This window comes from Xyrauchen texanus, chromosome 9 (genome assembly GCF_025860055.1).
Source record: "Xyrauchen texanus isolate HMW12.3.18 chromosome 9, RBS_HiC_50CHRs, whole genome shotgun sequence".
In the NCBI taxonomy this organism is placed as follows: Eukaryota; Metazoa; Chordata; class Actinopteri; order Cypriniformes; family Catostomidae; genus Xyrauchen; species Xyrauchen texanus.
In genome coordinates this window covers 6,440,010-6,459,832 of record NC_068284.1, presented here as the reverse complement: position 1 = coordinate 6,459,832, position 19,823 = coordinate 6,440,010, and the positions used below count along the sequence as shown (strand labels likewise).

At 39.3% G+C, this 19,823-nt stretch overlaps 2 protein-coding genes across 2 annotated transcripts in view; both read right to left on the bottom strand.

The window, feature by feature from the left end:
• The window catches only part of LOC127649494 (gastrula zinc finger protein XlCGF8.2DB-like), a 163,622-nt gene extending 151,948 nt beyond the window's left edge, over positions 1-11,674 (bottom strand). Inside the window, exon 1 of the mRNA XM_052134616.1 lies at positions 11,637-11,674. The gene's annotated coding sequence lies outside the window, so the exon portion shown is untranslated. The remainder of the gene's footprint in view (positions 1-11,636) is intronic.
• Positions 367-19,823, bottom strand: part of LOC127649498 (gastrula zinc finger protein XlCGF8.2DB-like) — a 162,502-nt gene continuing 143,045 nt past the window's right edge. Inside the window, exon 3 of the mRNA XM_052134626.1 lies at positions 367-1,882. Coding sequence (XP_051990586.1) covers positions 894-1,882 — 989 coding nt within the window. The 3' untranslated portion in view covers positions 367-893. The remainder of the gene's footprint in view (positions 1,883-19,823) is intronic.

The following is a 19,823-nucleotide window of genomic DNA, read 5'->3' as shown; positions in this document are numbered from 1 at the left end:
CTGACGTTGCTGGATGTGTAATTATTATTATTTATTTTTTTCAATCATTTATTTTTGTGTGTCTATAATCATGTGTATATACTCAAATGTGACCACAAGTGATATTTGTTGGGGGTCAGGGCATTGTTGGGGATTTGGAGGGGTGGTTGTGGGGTTTAAATGATGATTTATATATATATATATATATATATATATATATATATATATATATATATATATATATATATATATATATATATATATATATATGTTTGTTTTGTATATATGTTTTGATGGAATCAATAAAAAAATTGAATTACAAAATATATATTTTAATGCCATTTTAATGTCCAAATTTTAATGCCAAGCTCTAAATCATCACTTTTATTTGAGCCCTTGGCACAGCTTTGTCCAAAGCATCTACTCCACACCTAAAGTACTTATTTTGGGGAGTTTGCTAATTCAAATGTGAATTCACCAACGTGCACCAACTTACACATCTTAACCCACTCTGTCAATACTATTTAGATTCTTGTTTTCTCTGCTAATTTGCTAACACTTTGTAAAGGAAACAAATGAAAATCATATTCATCAATCTTACACTGCCACACAACCAATGGTCAAAATGTTTTTTGCAAACAAATTACACATCAGCAAAGTCTCTTTAAAGCAACTCTGGTCAGTCAGTCTGCCATTTAACGCCTCCAGGCATCTATTTTCTAAGCATGCAAGTACAACTCAAATCAACTTGAATGTGGAAATCTATCCACCCCCACCCCAAATTGGAGTAGTTTTGATGAGGTTGAGTTTTAGTCTCAGTCCAGCCCAGCTCCAGTGTGAATTCTCATGTGATCCTTAAGGCTTGATTTGTTTGTGAGATTCTTTCCACACTGAAGACATGCAAAAGGTGTCTCTCAAGTGTGAATTTTTATGTGCCTTTTAAGGGTTCCTTTTACCAAGAAACTTTTTCCACACTGAGGACATGTGTAAGATTTCTCTCCACTGTGAATTCTAATGTGAATTTTGAGGCTTCTTTTATGTTTGAAACTCTTTCCACACTGAAGGCATTTAAACGGCCTCTCTCCAGTGTGAATTCTCATGTGATCATTAAGAGCATTTTTGTCTATGAAACTCTTTCCACACTGAAGGCATGGAAAAGGCTTTTCTCCAGTATGAGTTCTTGTGTGGATTTTAAGACTTCCTTTTTGTGTGAAACTCTTTCCACACTGAAGGCATGTGTATGGGGTCTCTCCAGTGTGAATTTTCATGTGCTCCTTAAGACTTCTTTTGTGTGTGAAACTCTTGCTACACTGATGGCATGTGAAAGGCTTCTCTCCAGAGTGAATACTTATGTGTAAATTAAGGCTTCCTTTATGTCTAAAATGTTTTCCACAATGAATGCATGTGAAAGGCTTTTCTCCAGTATGAGTTCTTGTGTGGTTTTCAAGACTTCCTTTTTGGGTAAAACTCTTTCCACACTGAAGGCATGTGTATGGAGTCTCTCCAGTGTGAATTCTCTTGTGCTCCTTAAGACTTCCTTTATGTGTGAAATTCTTTCCACACTGGGGACATGTGAAAGGCTTCTCTCCAGAATGATTTCTTGTGTGGAAATTAAGGTTTCCTTTGTGCCTGAAATTTTTTCCACACTGATGGCATGTGAAAGGCTTCTCACCTGTGTGAATTCGCATGTGGCTATTAAGGTTTCCTTTATGTATGAAACTCTTTCCACACTGAGAACAGATGAAAGAATTTTCTGTTTTTGTTCTTTTTTCTGGGAATTTCTTTTCAGTCTGTGAGCAACTATATGATTTTTCTCCAGTTACGAAATTATCAGGTGCCTGATTCTGATGTTTCTCCAACACTTCATTCGGAGTTTGACTTTCCTCTTTCAGCTTCATCAGGTCTAAAATGAAAATTCAAGAGAGATAAATGTGAACACAATCATTTGAGGAAATCAACAAAGGTCAAGTATTTATTTCTACGTGATCTTTTTATAATAAAGGTTTATTCTCATGTTCAGTGGCTTTTTTATGGAATAGGTGACAATGTTTAATCCCATCTCTGACTGAAAATGATTTGTGTCCTAGTGGGTAATGTCAAAGCAGTGGCAACTTCCACTGGTCTATGTCTGCCAACGACAAATGTCTCACCTGCTAGAAGCCAGTAATGTTACAGTGCATCCGGAAAGTATTCACAGCGCTTCATTTTTCACATTTTGTTATGTTACAGCCTTATTCCAAAATTTATCAAATTCATAATTTTCCTAAAAATTCTACAAACAATACCCCATAATGACAATATGAAAGTAGTTTGTTTGAAATCTTTGCAAATTTACTAAAAATAAAAACGAATGTACATAAGTATTCACAGCCTTTGCCATGACACTCAAAATTGAGCTCAGGTGCATCCTGTTTCCACTGATCATCCTTGAGATGTTTCTACAACTTGATTGGAGTCCACCTGTGGTAAATTCACTTGATTGGACATGATTTGGAAAGGCACACACCTGTCTATATAAGGTCCCACAGTTAACAGTGCATGTCTGAGCACAAACCAAGCCATGAAGTCCAAGGATTGTCTGTAGACCTCTGAGACAGGATTGTATTGAGGCACAGATCTGGGGAAGGGTACAGAAAAATGTCTGCAGCATTGAAGGTCCCAATGATCACAGTGGCCTCCATCATCTGTAAATGGAAGTAGTTTGGAACCACCAAGACTCTTCCAAGAGCTGGCCGCCCAGCCACACTGACCGATCGGGGGAGAAGGGAGGGCTTAGTCAGGGAGGTGACCAAGAACACAATGGTCAATCTGAAAGAGCTCCAGCGTTTCTCTGTGGAGAGAGGAGAACCTTCCGGAAGAACAACCATCTCTGCAGCACTCCACCAATCAGGCCTGTATGGTAGAGTGGCCAGACGGAAGCCACTCCTCAGTAAAAGGCACATGACAGCCCGACTGGAGTTTGCCAAAAGGCACCTGAAGGAATCTCAGACCATGAGAAAAAAAATTCTCTGGTCTATTGAAACAAAGATTGAACACTTTGGCCTGAATGGCAAGCGTCATGTCTGGAGGAAACCAGGCACCGCTCATCACCTGGCCAATACCATCCCTACAGTGAAGCATGGTGGTGGCAGCATCATGCTGTGAGGATGTTATTGAGGAAAATTATTAATTTAATCCATTTTGGAATAAGGCTGTAACATAAAATGTGGAAAAAGTGAAGCACTGTGAATACTTTCCGGATGCACTGTATGCCTGCAGCACTGTACAGGTCCAGCTTATCATTTCTTGTTTTATAAATAAAATAAAAATACTCCCTCTGGACTGTTTAGGCAGAATCTCTTTGCATCCTGCTGCAAATAATGGTAGATGATATTTGCACACCAATAAAAACTAAAATACAGTAAAAGGGCATCACTGGCAGCCTGTTTATTGTGTTTATAATGATTTACACAGAAACCCTACTCTTACCCCTAAACCTAATCTTAAGTTAAGGGCACTTTTACATAAATTAATCTATTTTTATTTTATTTTATTTGTTTTATTTTTAATTATGAGATTTTCTATGAGTTTAGATTGTGTATTTAAATAGCAAGTAATAATAAAAATAAAGTAAAAATAAAGAGTCTACTCGCTTCATTAAAATATCAAGTAATTAAAATATTTTTAAAATAACAATCGTGGCTCTCAATGTTAAAGTGATCTTACCTTGCGATCCACCGGCTGAGTACTTCTGTTCTAGAAATTTGCTTAAGGAGGGATACAGTCTAGACTTGCCTGAAAGCCGTCCCACCTCACGGCTCAGGCTAGGAAGGGAGGGTGTGCTACAGACAGACCTCACCCCCTTAAGCTGGCTGTTTTGCCCATTCTGCCTCCGCTTTCTGATTTTATATACATTTTAGTAGAATCTCTCTTGGAAAAATGCATGGTGACAGAATCACTATGGATTACAATCGCCATTTGTGATGACATTATCGCTGATAAAAATGTTTAGTTCATCATGATGTCCTGTCAGTTCTCCAGGAAAAAGAAGCTCACTAGACCACAAGAGCCTAGCCCAGCAACTGAACGATTTTTTTCTTACAAGTTTGATGTGCTTTCCCAGTAATTAATTACTTCCCACTAGGATTAACAAGGGAGGGCCACCACTGCTACTGTCAAAGGAATATTTCACCCAAAAATGATTCTCTCACAATTTACTCACCCTTACTCAGTCTCAAACCGAGATTGTGTTAACTGTGTTTGTATAAACAAAACAAATTTATCAATCTCATCCACTAGCTGGGTCATTCTCAATGTGGTTTCTGTGAGACCACATTTGTTGAGATGCTCCCAGGAGATTCTTGGGGTTCACACTTATAGTGTTGTCCCTAGGAGATCTCCTGTATGTTTAGATAACACACTACCATCAGGTATAAAGATCTGTCACACAGACTGAACTTTGGGTTAAGATTCAGAAGAGCTACACAGTCATCATCAATAAACTCTTTTCCCAAACTCTGATACATTGGCAAGCCACCTGGTATCTGGTCGGCAAAACACAAGATCTAACACTACTCACATCCCATCATATGTTCTCCTTTTTCTCTTCTCGATTAGAGGCTGATGTTTCCAAAGTGGTTCTATAAAAACGTTCTATGACCTGTACTTTTGACCCTATACCCTCCCATCTGCTCCAAATTATCTCCATCACTCTTACCTATACTCACATACATCAACAACAGATCTCTAACAATTGTAAACTTTCCAAACATTTAGGAAGGCTCAAAGTAACCTACTGCACTAAAAACAACACATAACCCTACAGTAGTGGATAACTATGGACTGGTCTCCCTCAAGTTCCTTGCAAAAACTTTTGAGAGGGTTGTTTAACATAGGGTTCTGCTTTGATATCACATTTCAACCTGCTTGACAGACATCAATCTGGCTTAAGAAAATTGACATTCCACATAGACTGCACTCCTTTGGGTAGATAAAACCATGTGACTGGCAAGAGCTAATTCCAAATCATCACTCCTCATCCTACTTGATCTGTCTGCTGCCTTTGACAAAATCTGGGCATTACAGGAAATGCGCTTGACTGGTCTGAGAGGTACCTCATGGGCAGATCCTTCAAAGTCTACTCGAGAGGAGAGATGTCCAAGTCAAATCAGCTAATCACACAGGTGCCTCTGGGATTAATAATTTGACCCCTGCTCTTCTAGATATACACAACATCAATCAGACTGATCATAAAAGGCACATGGCCTTTCCTTCCACTGCTCAGGTTGTATCTCTGCCTGGATGAAAGATCATCACCTTCAGCTCAACCTTGCCAAGACAGAACACTGTGGTCTCAGCCAACCCATCTGTTGACCACAATCTCACTATTCATCTTGGTTAAATTACATTAATTCCCAACCAGGAAGAACAGAAACCTGGGAATAGTATTTGATTTCAATCTAAACCTCTCAACCACCAAGTCATGCAGGCTCACAGATTACAACATGAGGAAAATAAAACCATTCCTGTCTGAATATGCTGGCAAGTTTCTGATCCAAGCCCTTGTCATTTCGAGAATGGAAAACTGCACCACTCTCTTGGTCGACCTCCCAGCTAAGGCAATAAAGCCACTACAGATGGTCCAGAATGCAGTGGCACATTTAGTCTTATAGTCTGTTCTCACCAAAAACTGATAAATACCTTGATATAAATAAAGATGCAAATCAACATTTGATTGGGGAAAAAACCAGCCTCCATTCAGATAAGGACTTGCTGATATGGAGAATGAACCCAGGACCTTACGTTTGACATTACATGGCTCTAACCACTGCTCCATATATGTGTTTGCATAACCTTTCAACAGTCAAATATCAAACTCAGCTCAGTCTAGAGATTATTTTGAGCCATTTTGTGTGAAAATCAAGCAAAGTTTGAAGGAGCAGAAAAGAAAAAATAATGAATGACATAATCCAACGGCGTCAGCTTTAATGGGCAGAGTTTTAATGTAAAGGGGTCTTTTGGAATCACCAAGAGGGAGTAATTATACAAACAAAGAATAGTTTATCTAGGACAAACAGTTAAAAATATATGCACAAAAGAAAAGTGTATATTTGACATGGTGGTGGTGCAATTGAGCATGCCCTAGAGACCTCACATTTGGTATAGGGGCTATTCATGACCTACACATCAGTGTTCCAAATGTCATAATTTTCCTGTGTAGGGTTCTATGGGCTGCCATAGATGCCCATTGAGGAGGAATAATAATAATTATAATAACGTATACAATAGGTCCCACAGCACCTTTGGTGCTTGGCCCCTAATAATAAATATAGCTGCTAGGGGTGGGAGAAAACAAACGCCAGCGATGCATAGCATATCAAGGTATCAGGTATAAGCAGAGACTGATGTTGAGTTTGGTGGATGCTGATGAGGGTCTTGAGAAGTTCTGCGAAGGGCGATGACTCCGTGAAGGCGTATCTTCCTCCAAAAGTTTTCGGCACCAATGTGATAAGTTCTTTAGCTCTCTTGTGAAGGAGGAAGCAGGGGCCAGGTTAACAATCAACATGAGTCTTTTATTTTCTATACTTTTCAGTATATACACAAAAGGTCCTGCTTTTCAGCAACACCTAAACACATGTACACACACAAACACTGCTGCGTGCCTCTCTCCCTCCAGCAGTCTGTACACTCTTTTTATCCCCCTCCAGCTCTCACTGAAACACAGAACAGCTGTGTTTGTCTGACAGGTGTCAATCCTTACCATTCTCCTTCTCCCGGCCTCTCTCCACAGATGACACTCGACCACGCCCACATCACCACAAGGGTGAAAAGGAGTTCAGATCTATCTTAGTGAGTGTCTATTATTTAAAAGCCTTCTTTTAATTTTCTTATTTATTTGAATAATTAAAAAAACATTACAGTGAGACACAGAATATAAAACAAGGTAAGAGTATAAATACATTAAATATGGGGAATAAATACATTAAATATGGGGAAGTTCTGAGGCGGTTAAATTGTTCATGAGGAAAACGGCCTGAGGGTAAAAACTGTTCTTGTGCCTGGATGTCCTGGGACTCAGTACTCTGTAGCGCCGGCCACAGGGCAACAGTTCAAAGAGGGAATGGGCAGGGTGTGTGGTGTCGAAAGTGATTCTACCAGCATGTTTCCTCACTCTTGAGATATAGATCTTGGAGGGTAGGCAGGGGGGCACCAATAATCCTCTCAGCAGTCCTGACTCTCGGTTTTAGTTTCCTTCTGTCTGATTTGGTGGCTGAACCAAACCAGACAGTTATAGATGTACACAGGACATCTCAATGACGGCTGAGAAGACCTGTGTCAGCAGCACCTGTGGCAGGTTGAAAAGGAGTGGTGGATGATTGATTCTCCCATATATAGCCTCTCCGTGATTTGAAATGAAGTGCGCATAACTGTCACGTAACTAAAAATGTATGGGTAAAAAGCAAAGAAAGTAGACCGTTCATCAACATGCACACTCTGAGCCAGTGTATACTCTTAAGCCGGTGTATACTTGCATGATAGACGAAGCTGAGCTACAATCACAATGTGTACAATGGTACTGGGAATATTAGCGCTGTCTTTTATATCAGTCTCAGTGTTAACCTGTCACGTTAATTTGGAGCGCGCCACACATGTGCAGCTGATGAGATTGGGAGCGGCATTAAGACAAATGCTATTAACTTTTTTCTCTTTCTTATTCAGCCTTTGGTGGATTTACGACGTATCTAACTTAAGCATTTGCAATATCTTTAGCAAAATCTTGATTTCTCGTAAAAAAAAGAAAGAAGAAGAAACAATTGTGTCTAAACACAAATTTAAATTAATCGGAAAAATCGACCCAGGAAGGAGGAGGAATGCACCGTAGTAGAGTCCTCACAACTACCATCCACCCCAACGGAGCAGGGCCACTGCCAGGGGCGGAGGAGTCCCCTACCAGCCGCTGAAACGTGGTGGGGTATGAAACCGCTTGGAGTGGGAGAACCGGGGCGTTCCGTCCGCCAGGGTCCAGAAGACTGCCTCCGATCCGTTCGGGGAGGCGTGGCTGTCACCCGTTGGAGGAGTGGCCTAGGACCAAGCTATGGCGTATCAGGGAACCGGCGAGTAATTGTTTTTTTTTTTCCCTATCTCTCTCTCTCTCTCTCCTCTTTTTCTCCCACTGCTGCACCATGTTGGACTTTCCCTCTCTTTTCTTTTATGTTTTTGTTAATTTGGCACGATCGCCATTACGGCGTGTAGGTAACAAATTTTTTTTGTTTCCCTCCACTTGTCCCCTCCCTCATCCAGGTAGACAGGGATGACCTGCCGGCAGAAGGGGCGGAAAGCATGCCCCTCCCCAGGGAAAGAGGGGGGGATGTGCTTCATGCCGGGGGCTCCCCGGCCTGAGAAAACGACGGAGGAATGTGACAAGGCGGAGGCCGCGCCGGGTGGTGATGCTACACACCCGGCCCCTAATCAGGCTAATTAAGCCTCAGAGAGGGATAAAGGCTGACTGGAGACTGCAGTGGGACAGAGAGAGAGAGAGATATGGGAAGCTGTCTGACACCTTTGTGTGTTTGTCTTTTCGTTTACTTAAAGTTCTTCGTAAAAACATGATTTATATTGTCAAGGCGGTCCTCTCCTCCTTTCCATTAATACCTTTACAAATATACATTACTTTTACATAATATTATAAATGAAGGAGATGTTATATGACCTCTGGTTATATGGTATTGTTGAAATCCTCATGACCCAATGAATCCAAAGACACCAAACCCATAATTAGGACAAACGGTTCAAAAGTTATGGTCCAAAATATATTTTTTTTTAATTTCTTGACACAAAGGTGGCACTGTCTCCAAACTTTGAATATTTTCCATAGGACAAAGTGTTGCCAAGATACGGCCTCAAATCCATTTTCATGTCGACCTTGTTAACTTCACGTTGGCATAATTCCTGAACAGTTGCAGTAATTAAAATGGTTTCTGAACCAGTTCTGTTAGGGTAAATCAGACCAAGTTTGAAGGATGAGAAAAGTTTAAACTGTAAACATCACAATCTAAGATGGTGGCCACTGAGGCTGAGGTTTAATGTAAGGGTCCAGTGGAATCATCAGAATAAGAGTAATCCTTCTTTTGGATTTATCCAAAATTCTATGTGCTATCTGCAATGCGTGTAAATTACTTGGATGTTCTAGAAACTTACAGATGACAGCATAGCAGAAATACATGTATGTGATAAGCATATTAGTAGAATCAGAAATAACTGTTGCTTTGATCTTTAGGAGAAACAAGCATTATTCATTAAAGGACAACTCTGAAGCCTAACACAAAAGCTTCAAGTTTGTATCAGTTCCATCCCTTCTGTCTGTCTAGGCTTGCCCAATTCAAGGATACAGGTGACTGTATAATGTGTATAATGAAAGACACAGGTGGCCCGTACAGGGAACGTGTACAATGTCCCATAAAGTTCTAGAATGTCCGTCGTTAGATTTACTTCTCTTCTGCAAGTGCCTCGTGGCTATAAAGTTTGTGTTTGCAACCACTAATTTGTCTTTGCCATAGACCTGGCTGTGCTGAATGCATCTCTGTAAAACTCAATAAATCTCTCATGCATAATTGGTCTCGTCTTTGTCTCTGGCCATCCTACAACATTGCATATGCAACTAAAATCGCCACTGTCTGGTAATTTTTCAGATTTAATTTACCAATGGTGGCGAAGAAGTTCAGCATTGAGATCTTTTCACTGCATGTTGAGAGTAAAAGTTAGGTTCTGCGTAACGTGTGTCCAAAGACAAAATCCATGCAATCCAAAACAATAACAACAAGATCAAAAACAATAAGAAACATTTCATTCTAATCATGCATGGATGCTGTAAAGTAGCCATTCCACTAAAACAAACACTTTCTGTCAAAGTCCCTGAAAGAGACAATCATGTATATACAGTATAAATGCAATATAATATATACAATTTCCCCAAAAAATATTATTGATGTAATAATTTGAATTTTTATATTTGTAAACATGTGAACAAAATGATAAAAACTGATCAAAATAAATTTGGAAAATTACTATTTCCATAACTTACCAACTTAGAAGGTCCCCGGTATAATTAACAGCATTAGTTGAGAGAAATTCTTTCATATGGAAGCAAATGGACGTTATAACTAAATACATTCAAATGAAATGGATTTGAAAGCTTGTGAATCGAATCACGATTTAGCATTGTGACATACACTCACCTAAAGGATTATTAGGAACACCATACTAATACTGTGTTTGACCCCCTTTCGCCTTCAAAACTGCCTTAATTCTACGTGGCATTGATTCAACAAGGTGCTGAAAGCATTCTTTAGAAATGTTGGCCCATATTGATAGGATAGCATCTTGCAGTTGATGGAGATTTGTGGGATGCACATCCAGGGCACGAAGCTCCCGTTCCACCACATCCCAAAGATGCTCTATTGGGTTGAGATCTGGTGACTGTGGGGCCATTTTAGTACAGTGAACTCATTGTCATGTTCAAGAAACCAATTTGAAATGATTCGAGCTTTTTGACATGGTGCATTATCCTGCTGGAAGTAGCCATCAGAGGATGGGTACATGGTGGCCATAAAGGGATGGACATGGTCAGAAACAATGCTCAGGTAGGCCGTGGCATTTAAACGATGCCCAATTGGCACTAAGGGGCCTAAAGTGTGCCAAGAAAACATCCCCACACCATTACACCACCAGCCTGCACAGTGGTAACAAGGCATGATGGATCCATGTTCTCATTCTGTTTACGCCAAATTCTGACTCTACCATCTGAATGTCTCAACAGAAATCGAGACTCATCAGACCAGGCAACATTTTTCCAGTCTTCAACTGTCCAACTTTGGTGAGCTCTTGCAAATTGTAGCCTCTTTTTCCTATTTGTAGTGGAGATGAGTGGTACCCGGTGGGGTCTTCTGCTGTTGTAGCCCATACGCCTCAAGGTTGTGCGTGTTGTGGCTTCACAAATGCTTTGCTGCATACCTCGGTTGTAACGAGTGGTTATTTCAGGCAAAGTTGCTCTTCTATCAGCTTGAATCAGTCGGCCCATTCTCCTCTGACCTCTAGCATCAACAAGGCATTTTCGCCCACAGGACTGCCGCATACTGGATGTTTTTCCATTTTCACACCATTCTTTGTAAACCCTAGAAATGGTTGTGCGTGAAAATCCCAGTAACTGAGCAGATTGTGAAATACTCAGACCGGCCCGTCTGGCACCAACAACCATGCCACTCTCAAAATTGCTTAAATCAAACTGAATGTCAGAATGGGAAAGAAAGGTGAAGTTCAGGAGATTGTCTTGACCAGGACCACACCCCTAAATGCATTGAAGCAACTGCCATGTGATTGGTTGATTAGATAATTACATTAATGAGAAATTGAACAGGTGTTCCTAATAATCCTTTAGGTGAGTGTATATCTCAATATGTATTGTATCATGAGGTGGTTGCCAATACCCAGCCATAATAGTGATATGATTATATAGCTTACAGGAAAAATCTCACATTGTGGCATCCCTAGTATTACACAGAAGGAAGTCATACAGCTGTGGAAGGACATGAGGGTGAGTAAATTACAATTGAAATTTTTGGGTGAACAACATTTTTATGCTCCTCAGCAGTCATTAAATAAAATCAAGAATGGGCACCAACCTCTTTGTTCCTCAGTATCTTCATTCTTCAGTCTGAATGTTTCTGAAATACTGATGTCTTCGTTCTCCTCTTTAAACTCCTCTTTAACAAACTCCATCTTCAGAAGCACATCAAGCAGATTTCATCCTAAGGGTCAGAGAGAGGGTGAAAAGTTATGAAGATTTGGTGAAAAATGTCTTCCTTTGTAAAATTAAATTCGAATGTTTGATATCAGGAAACAAACCAGCCATATTTTCCTTCAGATGTTTTATGTTCTTTATATAGATTATTAATGAAATTTTTGCATTGATTTGAGAAGATGTTGTTTCTTGAGGAAAGTTATAACAATAATCATATTAATAACAACAATAATAATAATAACAAGAAAAAGAAGAAGAAAAAGAAAATTGATGCTCATCATCAGACTGAAATGTGGCATTTATTGATTGTGTTTGTCAAGTTTAAAATAAAGAGAAAATTATTTAATATTCACTGACTGGATTACTCAAATTACACATTGTGCAATGGCTTAATATAGAATACAATTTTATTGATTTTTCAGAAAAATCTAACAATATCAGGATATATATCGTTATTGTGATATAAAATTACTCATGTTGTGATATATGATTTTGGTCACATCTTTATCAAATAAATTCCATATACACTGGCATCCAAACGTTTGGAATAAAGTACAGATTATGGAAAGAAAATGGTAATTTTATTCACCAAAGTGGCATTCAACAGATCACAATGTATAGTCATGACATTAATAAAGATTTCTTAAACTATTTCAAAGAGTTCTCATCAAAAAATCCTCCACATGCAGCAATGACAGCTTTGTAGATCATTGACATTCCAGCCATCAGTTTGTCCAGATACTCAGGTGACATTTCACCCCACACTTCCTGTAAGACTTGCCATAGATGTGGCTGTCTTGTCGGGCACTTCTCATGTACCTTACAGTCTAACTGATCCCACAAAACCTAAATGGGCTTTAGATCCATAACACTCTTTTCCAATTATCTGTTGTCCAATGTCTGTGTTTCTTTGCCCACTCTACCCATTTCTTTTTGTTTTTCTGTTTCAAAAGTGGCTTTTTATTTGTAATTCTTCCCATAAGGCCTGCACCCATGAGTCTTCTCTTTACTGTTGTACATGAAACTGGCGTTGAGCGGGTAGAATTCAATGAAGCTGTCAGCTGACGACATGTGAGGTGTCTATCTCTCAAACTAGAGACTCTTTGTTAGTTGTACATCTGGCCTCAGAAGTGGAGGCAAATCTGCCACCAAAGATTGAGGAGGGTCACTACGCCACCACGAGGACATAAGAGCGCATTGGGAATTGGGCATTCAAAATTGGAGAGAACGGTTTTTTTAATTAATTAAATAAAAAGACATACTTACAGCTATCATAAAGATCAAGCATGTTCAATCAACAGGATAGGATATTAGAAGGATATATGCTATACTTCTGCGAAAAAATATCTAGTGCTAATTTTGTGTCAAGTAGTCTGCTGCATTAAACAGTAGGGTTTATTTGTAGCAGACAATTCTAAGATTACATGACAGAACAGCTTTGTAACTTTTTCCAGCAGCATTTACAACATACAAATTAGTATTCACATGGCTTCAAATCAATTCAATTTCATTTAGGAATAAGTGTTGTTCATCAAAACACATAAAATACAATCATATTCTCAAACGAAACCAAGGTGGCCACAGTCGCTTTTTCCGAAAACTGCGAACTGCAGGCACGATGGGAGAGAGGCACGTGCACACATAGACATCAAAGGGGGCTTGAGCACCTGTCCTTTTTCTTCCTCGAGTGAAAGTGCCCTTTTTTCTGGAGTGCTTATATATATATATATATATATATATATATTCTTGTTTGCACACAGTTTCCCTGTCAAACAAATATATTTATTGAATAAAAAAAATCTAAATACCAGGTCGTGAGATGAGACTTTGTGGAGTTACATTCTCTCTCTCTCTCTCTCTCTCTCTCTCTCTCTCTCTCTCTCTCTCTCTCTCTCTCTCTCTCTCTCTCTCTCTCTCTCTCTCTCTCTCTCTCTCTCTCTGTGCAGCACACATCAGACACACAGACAGGCACGCAGCAGCCCCTCCCAGCTCCTATCCCAGTTGTGTTTTTCTTGGCTTGTGTGGAGGTGAGTGGTGATGAAAAAAAGACTAAGTTACCAGGGCCTCGACTTTACTGCAAGTTAGCCAAAAGCCAAATATAGTTAACTTGTGTCTTGCTAACATGCATAACTCATGAGCTACTAGCTAATGTAATAAGTTAGCTAAAGTTTAGCTAAGGCAATAAATCATTCCATTCAATGTACTGTACTTAATGGAGACACTACAGGTGAATACAGTAAAATTTGTGTCTAATAACGTCATCACAATCACCACACTGGTATGCAAATCAGGCTTAAACTAATTAAAATGTGCTAATTTGCATACATTTGACAAGGCACTGCAAGTGAATAGGATAAACTAAATAACTGAAGCATATCACCACAGAACTTCCTCAGTTTATGACTTAAATCAAGAGTCTTTTCCCCTCAAATGTTATGTTTAAATATGCAGATTAGCTTGTTTTGGCTAATTTAGAAGAAATCTACTGATGCAAACAGACGGAGGGTAGTAGGCTTGAAACAAACATCACCAAAATGTGTATTTTGGAAGTTTTCTTTCCATTAGAGTAAAAGAAGACATGGAAGCAAAACAGACCAAAATCTCAAAATTGAACACTACCCTCTCCTTGTTTTTTTTTTTGTTTTTTTTAAATAAATAATTATGAGAAGTGCCCTTTTTTTCTGCCCCACAAAATGTGCAGGTCCCTGATGGTAAATGACTTGCTGACATCAGCTTAAATCTCATTGGCTTAAAAAAATGATATTTTGTTCAAATTTAAAATTTTTGATTTTTTTTTTTATCTTATTTATTAGTTCAAATTATATTTGAATACTCCCAACATTCAGATTTTTATCATATTTCTGAAATGTCTAAAATACTTGTCTTTATTCAAATAAAAACTTATGGAAAGACGCGTCTTATGGGGGGAATTAAATAACAGGTGCATCGAGTGTTTTGTTCGTCATATATTTTCATTTAAAAGCATCAGAATTTAAATTGCATCCACTTTATTAACAACAAAGCGCTTGAACGTGAATCCCGCGACATCTGCCTTTGATCTCGTAGCGGCTGATCCACTACGAGAAGTGAGAACTGTCTGACTTGACAGCTCTTATTTCACTCCTCCTCTGACCGCACCAGCCTGCTCTCGTCTACTTTGAAGAAAGGGCGTTTGACATCTCAAACGAGCCTACGAGTACACATGCAAATAAACGAGGAAACACTCACCAATTTTTACTTTCATCAACGTAGCCTATTTTTTTTTGTTTGATCAGATATTCTACCTCCTTAGACAGACTGAATCCAATTCAAAAACGACATTTCATCATTTCTTTTTACAAAAAATAAAATAAAAATAAGCACCTCCAAATGCAGTACATTAAAAGAAAGCAGTGATTAATTGCACTAAAATCTCCCAACAACAGACTGAAGATCTGTAGTGCACACTTATGACATTACTTCACGATTCTTCTTGGTTAATGTTTGTTCACTTCTTAAGAGCCTTACCGCCATCTACTGTTCACACTTATAGTCTCTTCTATTGCTTATTCACTGTTATATAAACTGTTTTGGTGGTTCCGCGAGCAAAATGTTAAAGGAGAGTGGAAAAAATCAGCAGACAACAAACTCCAGAAAGCACAAGTTGTGAAGATTACATGATAGCACACAATACATCCCCCAGACCACATCAATAATGGCAACATGGACAGATTCAAGAAAAAAATATTAGAGGTAAAAAAAAGTACATTTTTCAATTGTATGCACCACTGAATGCTTGCAAGTCAGACTGTCTGACACCATTCATCCTTGGGTCATGTAAAGAGGTAACTCTAGTTATAAAGTTGTCTATTAATATATTCTGTTCTTATAGAAGTCAGACAACAATTTTATCACAAACACAAGAGGTGGAGTCAACCAGAGTAGTCTTTCCTGAGTGAGAAATGGCAGGTTCTAAAAAGGGCAATCATTAGGAGGGGGAGGGGCAAGGGAAAGAGGAACCAGCCAAAGTGCACAGATTTTTGTTTGTGGTTTAAGATATTTTCTTTTGAATTTTGTGTTATAAATAACATAAAGAATACAGATGGGTTTAATGGCATTGGAAACATTCTCATGAATTGGACCGTGGCATGATTGTTGGTGCCAGATGGACTGGTTTGCGTATGTCTCTGCTGATATCCAGGGATTTTCACGCACAACAGTCTCTAGAATTTACTCTGAATGGTGCCAAAAACAAAAAAACATCCAGTGAGTGGCAGTTCTGTGGATAGAAACACCTTGTTGATGAGAGAGGTTAATGGACAATGGCCAGACTGGTTCGAGCCAGGGGCTTGGCTAGACTTTAGTGACATTCGGTGCTTGGCCCACAAGAATCCTTCCTTCCGAGACTTAAAATATGACCACTCTATTGTCAAATTAGAATTACATTTAGCGCAACACTGAAAGTTGTGTTGAACTTTAGGGCTGCAACAACTAATTGATAAAATCGCTAATTATTTATAATGAAATCATCAACAAATTTCATTATCGTTTAGTTGGACATACAGTATGCGAGCGAGGATGGAGAAGCTCCATCAGTGCTGTCACTTTACAGCAGTGAAAAATTGGATGAAAAGCATCCTCACACATGGATGGTCTTAGGATGCTTCACTTTTGGCATGACACAGGACTCATGGTAGCGTTCACCTTTTCTTCTCCGGACTATCGATTTTCCAGATGTCCCAAACTGTCAGAAGGGGGCTTCATCAGAGAAAATATCTTTGCACCTGCTGTCCAATCCTTGTACTTCCTGCAGGCTTTTTTGCTGCTCTTCTTGACACCAGGCCATTGTCCAAAAGTTTTCACCTCACTGTGTGTGCAGATGCACTCACACCAACCTGCTGCCAATACTGTGCAAGCTCTGCACTGGTGGTGACACGATTCCATGGCTGACTCCTCAGGAGGAGACGGTCCTGGCACTTGCTAGACACTCTGGGACATCCTGAAGCCTTCTTCAATGCAGTTGAACCTCTTTCCTTGAAGTTCTTGATGATCCAGTAAATGGTTCTTTCAGGTGCAATATTCTTTGCAGCAATTTCCTTGCATGTGAGGCCATTTTCATGCAAAGCGATGATGGCTGGACATCTTTCTTTAGAGGTTACTATTGCAAACAAAAACATAATGATTGGAAGCACTTCTTCCCTCCTTTTATAGCAATCAGTCTACTCTTATAATCCAATCAGAATGATAGAGTGATTTTACCTGACTAGTACTCGTTCACACTTTCCCAGGTGCTGCTGATATGATTTGTGAAATTATGTTAGCTGGTCAGTTTGTGCCAGGGCCAAAAAACAGTGAAATTTGGGTTTTTGTGTTAAAGTTAATTTTTATGGCCAATGAAGCTTTTAGCAATTATCTAAAATGCATCTGATCACTCTGCACAATAATCTAGAAACAATGTGAATCAACACCACAACAACTGAAGTAGAAAACTGCGCAACACAAACTTTATGTCACTGCCAATATTTTTGGCCACGGCTGTAGGCTAATGTCTGATATTACCAATGGTGTAGATTTGGCTTGAATATTGGGGGGTTACAGTGTGAAGAATTTACATGTTTCCATTGATCATGGTATAAATATTGGTGGGGTTGTTCTTGCTTGTTTTTATTATTGAGGGGGTTACCACCCCCATCCCCTGGAACCTACGCCCCTGCTAATAAATGGCAAGAGCGCATCACATGGTCGAGCTTCTGTGATGCCACACATGAAAACCAGTTTTCAACAATACCACGCAAATACTTATCAAGCGCCGAACACCTGTTTCAGCGGCCCGATATAGTGCAAAATTGCCAATTTATGCAAGTGGAGCTCACTGATCTGAATTTATTTGCATTTTAAGCCAGAATTGTAGCGTGCCTTGTTGCTTTTGTACCCTGATGTAATGAATATTAAGCCTTTTTTCTTTATTTTTTCCAACACAAAAAAACTTTTGGGGCTATTAACAAAAGATCCAGGGCTTCAGCCATGTAAGCCAGGCTCTAGCACTGTAGTCTACCTGGTTTCAGCAGACAGAAAGGCTATGGCAACTCAGATAATCACTCTGTACAATTGTAGTGACAAGAATAGCACCTCAGAATGCACAACAGTACTCGAGTCATGTCCACATGAGGGGTAAGCATAAGTTTTTTTAAAAACAAATAAAACATACTGGAAATATCCATACAACTGCATACTACTTAGTATTGTGCATGCATATTATATTTTGAGTGGTAAAGAGCTGTATCATGTAAATACTAGCTGTATTTAAAGGGTGAGTTGATAGAGACTAGTTATATGCTTTATAAGTTTTAGACATGCAGAACATCCTTGTTTGTACATCAGTGTGTGTATTGGTGCTTTAGGTGCAAAACTTTAATGTAGGAAACTTATCCAATTTAAGTTATATCCAATAACTGTCAGTTGTATTAAACATTTAGAATCACTGAATGAAACATCACATGCACATGCATATGATGATGTTAAAGAACTGCTGAATCATTTTTTTAACGAGTTCATTGAAATGAACTGTCCGAAAGAACCGGTTAGCTGAAATCAGTCTGACTTCCCATCCCTATAAAACAGCACTCGTGCCTGTTAGACAGAGGGATACATCTTTCATTTTCATGTGCTTGTGAAAACATTTGCAAAAGGGCATCTTTAAAAAGATGTCATTCAGCAAACGGCTTTTCACTGAAAGAAAAACAAAGAAAGCAACACAGTGCAATCAATATTAAACACTATATATGTTATATGGTGAGCGAACAATCAGTTCTTGTAGTCAACGTGAACATTCAGGAGAAAAGACCTGAGCGACTTTGCCAAGGGCCAAATTGTTCTGGCCAGACAACTTGGTCAGAGCATCTCTGAAATAGCAAGGCTTGTGGGGTGCTCCCGATCAGTAGTGGTGAGTACCTACCGACAATCGTCTGAGGAGGGACGAACCGGTGACAGGGTGTTGGGTGGCCAAGGCTCATCGATGCACGAGGGCAGCGAAGGCTATCCCATCTAGTCGGAACTGACAGATGGTCTACTGTGGCACAAGGCACTTAAACTTTTAAAACTTTAATAGTGGTTACGGGAGGAATGTGCCACAACACAGAGTGCTTCTCACCTTGCTGCGTATGGGGCTGCGTAGCCACAGACCAGACATAGTGCCCATGATGACCCTCTGTCAACCATCGAAAATCCCTACAATGGGCATGTGAGCATAGGGACTATACCTTGGAGCAGTGGAAGAAGGTCGCCTGGCACAATGAGTTCCATTTTCTTGTACATCACATAAGCATTGTGTAGGTGTGCACCATTTACCTGGGGAAGAACAACATCTTTTCTCATAATAGCGAGACATTATGTGGTAAAAACAACCTCTTTTCTGGTATTAACAAGAAAAGATGTAATAAAAAGTACATGTTTTCTCGAAATAACAAGATACACTGCCTGGCCAAAAACAAAAAAAGTGACCGTTTGGATTTAAATTAGCAGTTACTTAAGAGTCTTTCAGTCATTGCAGTGATTAATATGTGTCAGCTGGCAACAATTCTTTTAATCCTGACTGATGGAGTGTGCAGCTTCTCATTTCTTAAACAACCATGTCGAAAGACTTATCCTGTGTTCATGGAAAAGACGTTACCGTGTTTCAGAAGGGGCAATTTATTGACCTGCATCAGGCAAAAAAAAAAACAACTAAGGAGATTGCTGAAATCACTGGAATTGGGTTAAGAACTGTCCAACATATTATTAAAACCTGGAAGTATAGTGATGCACCGTCAGCTTTGCTGAAGAAATGTGGTCTGAAAAAAATCTTGAATGATCATAATCAGAGATCACTAAAACTCTTGGTGATGTCACATCGTAAAAAATCGACAGTAGAACTCACGGTTATGTTTAATAGTGAGTGTAAGAGCATTTCCACATGCACAATGCAATGAGAACTTACAGGATTGGGACTAAACAGCTGTGTGGCCACAAGATAGACACTTAGTGAGGCTAATCGAAAACAACAACTTAAATTTGCTAGGGAGCATAAAGATTGGACTGTGGAGCAATAGAA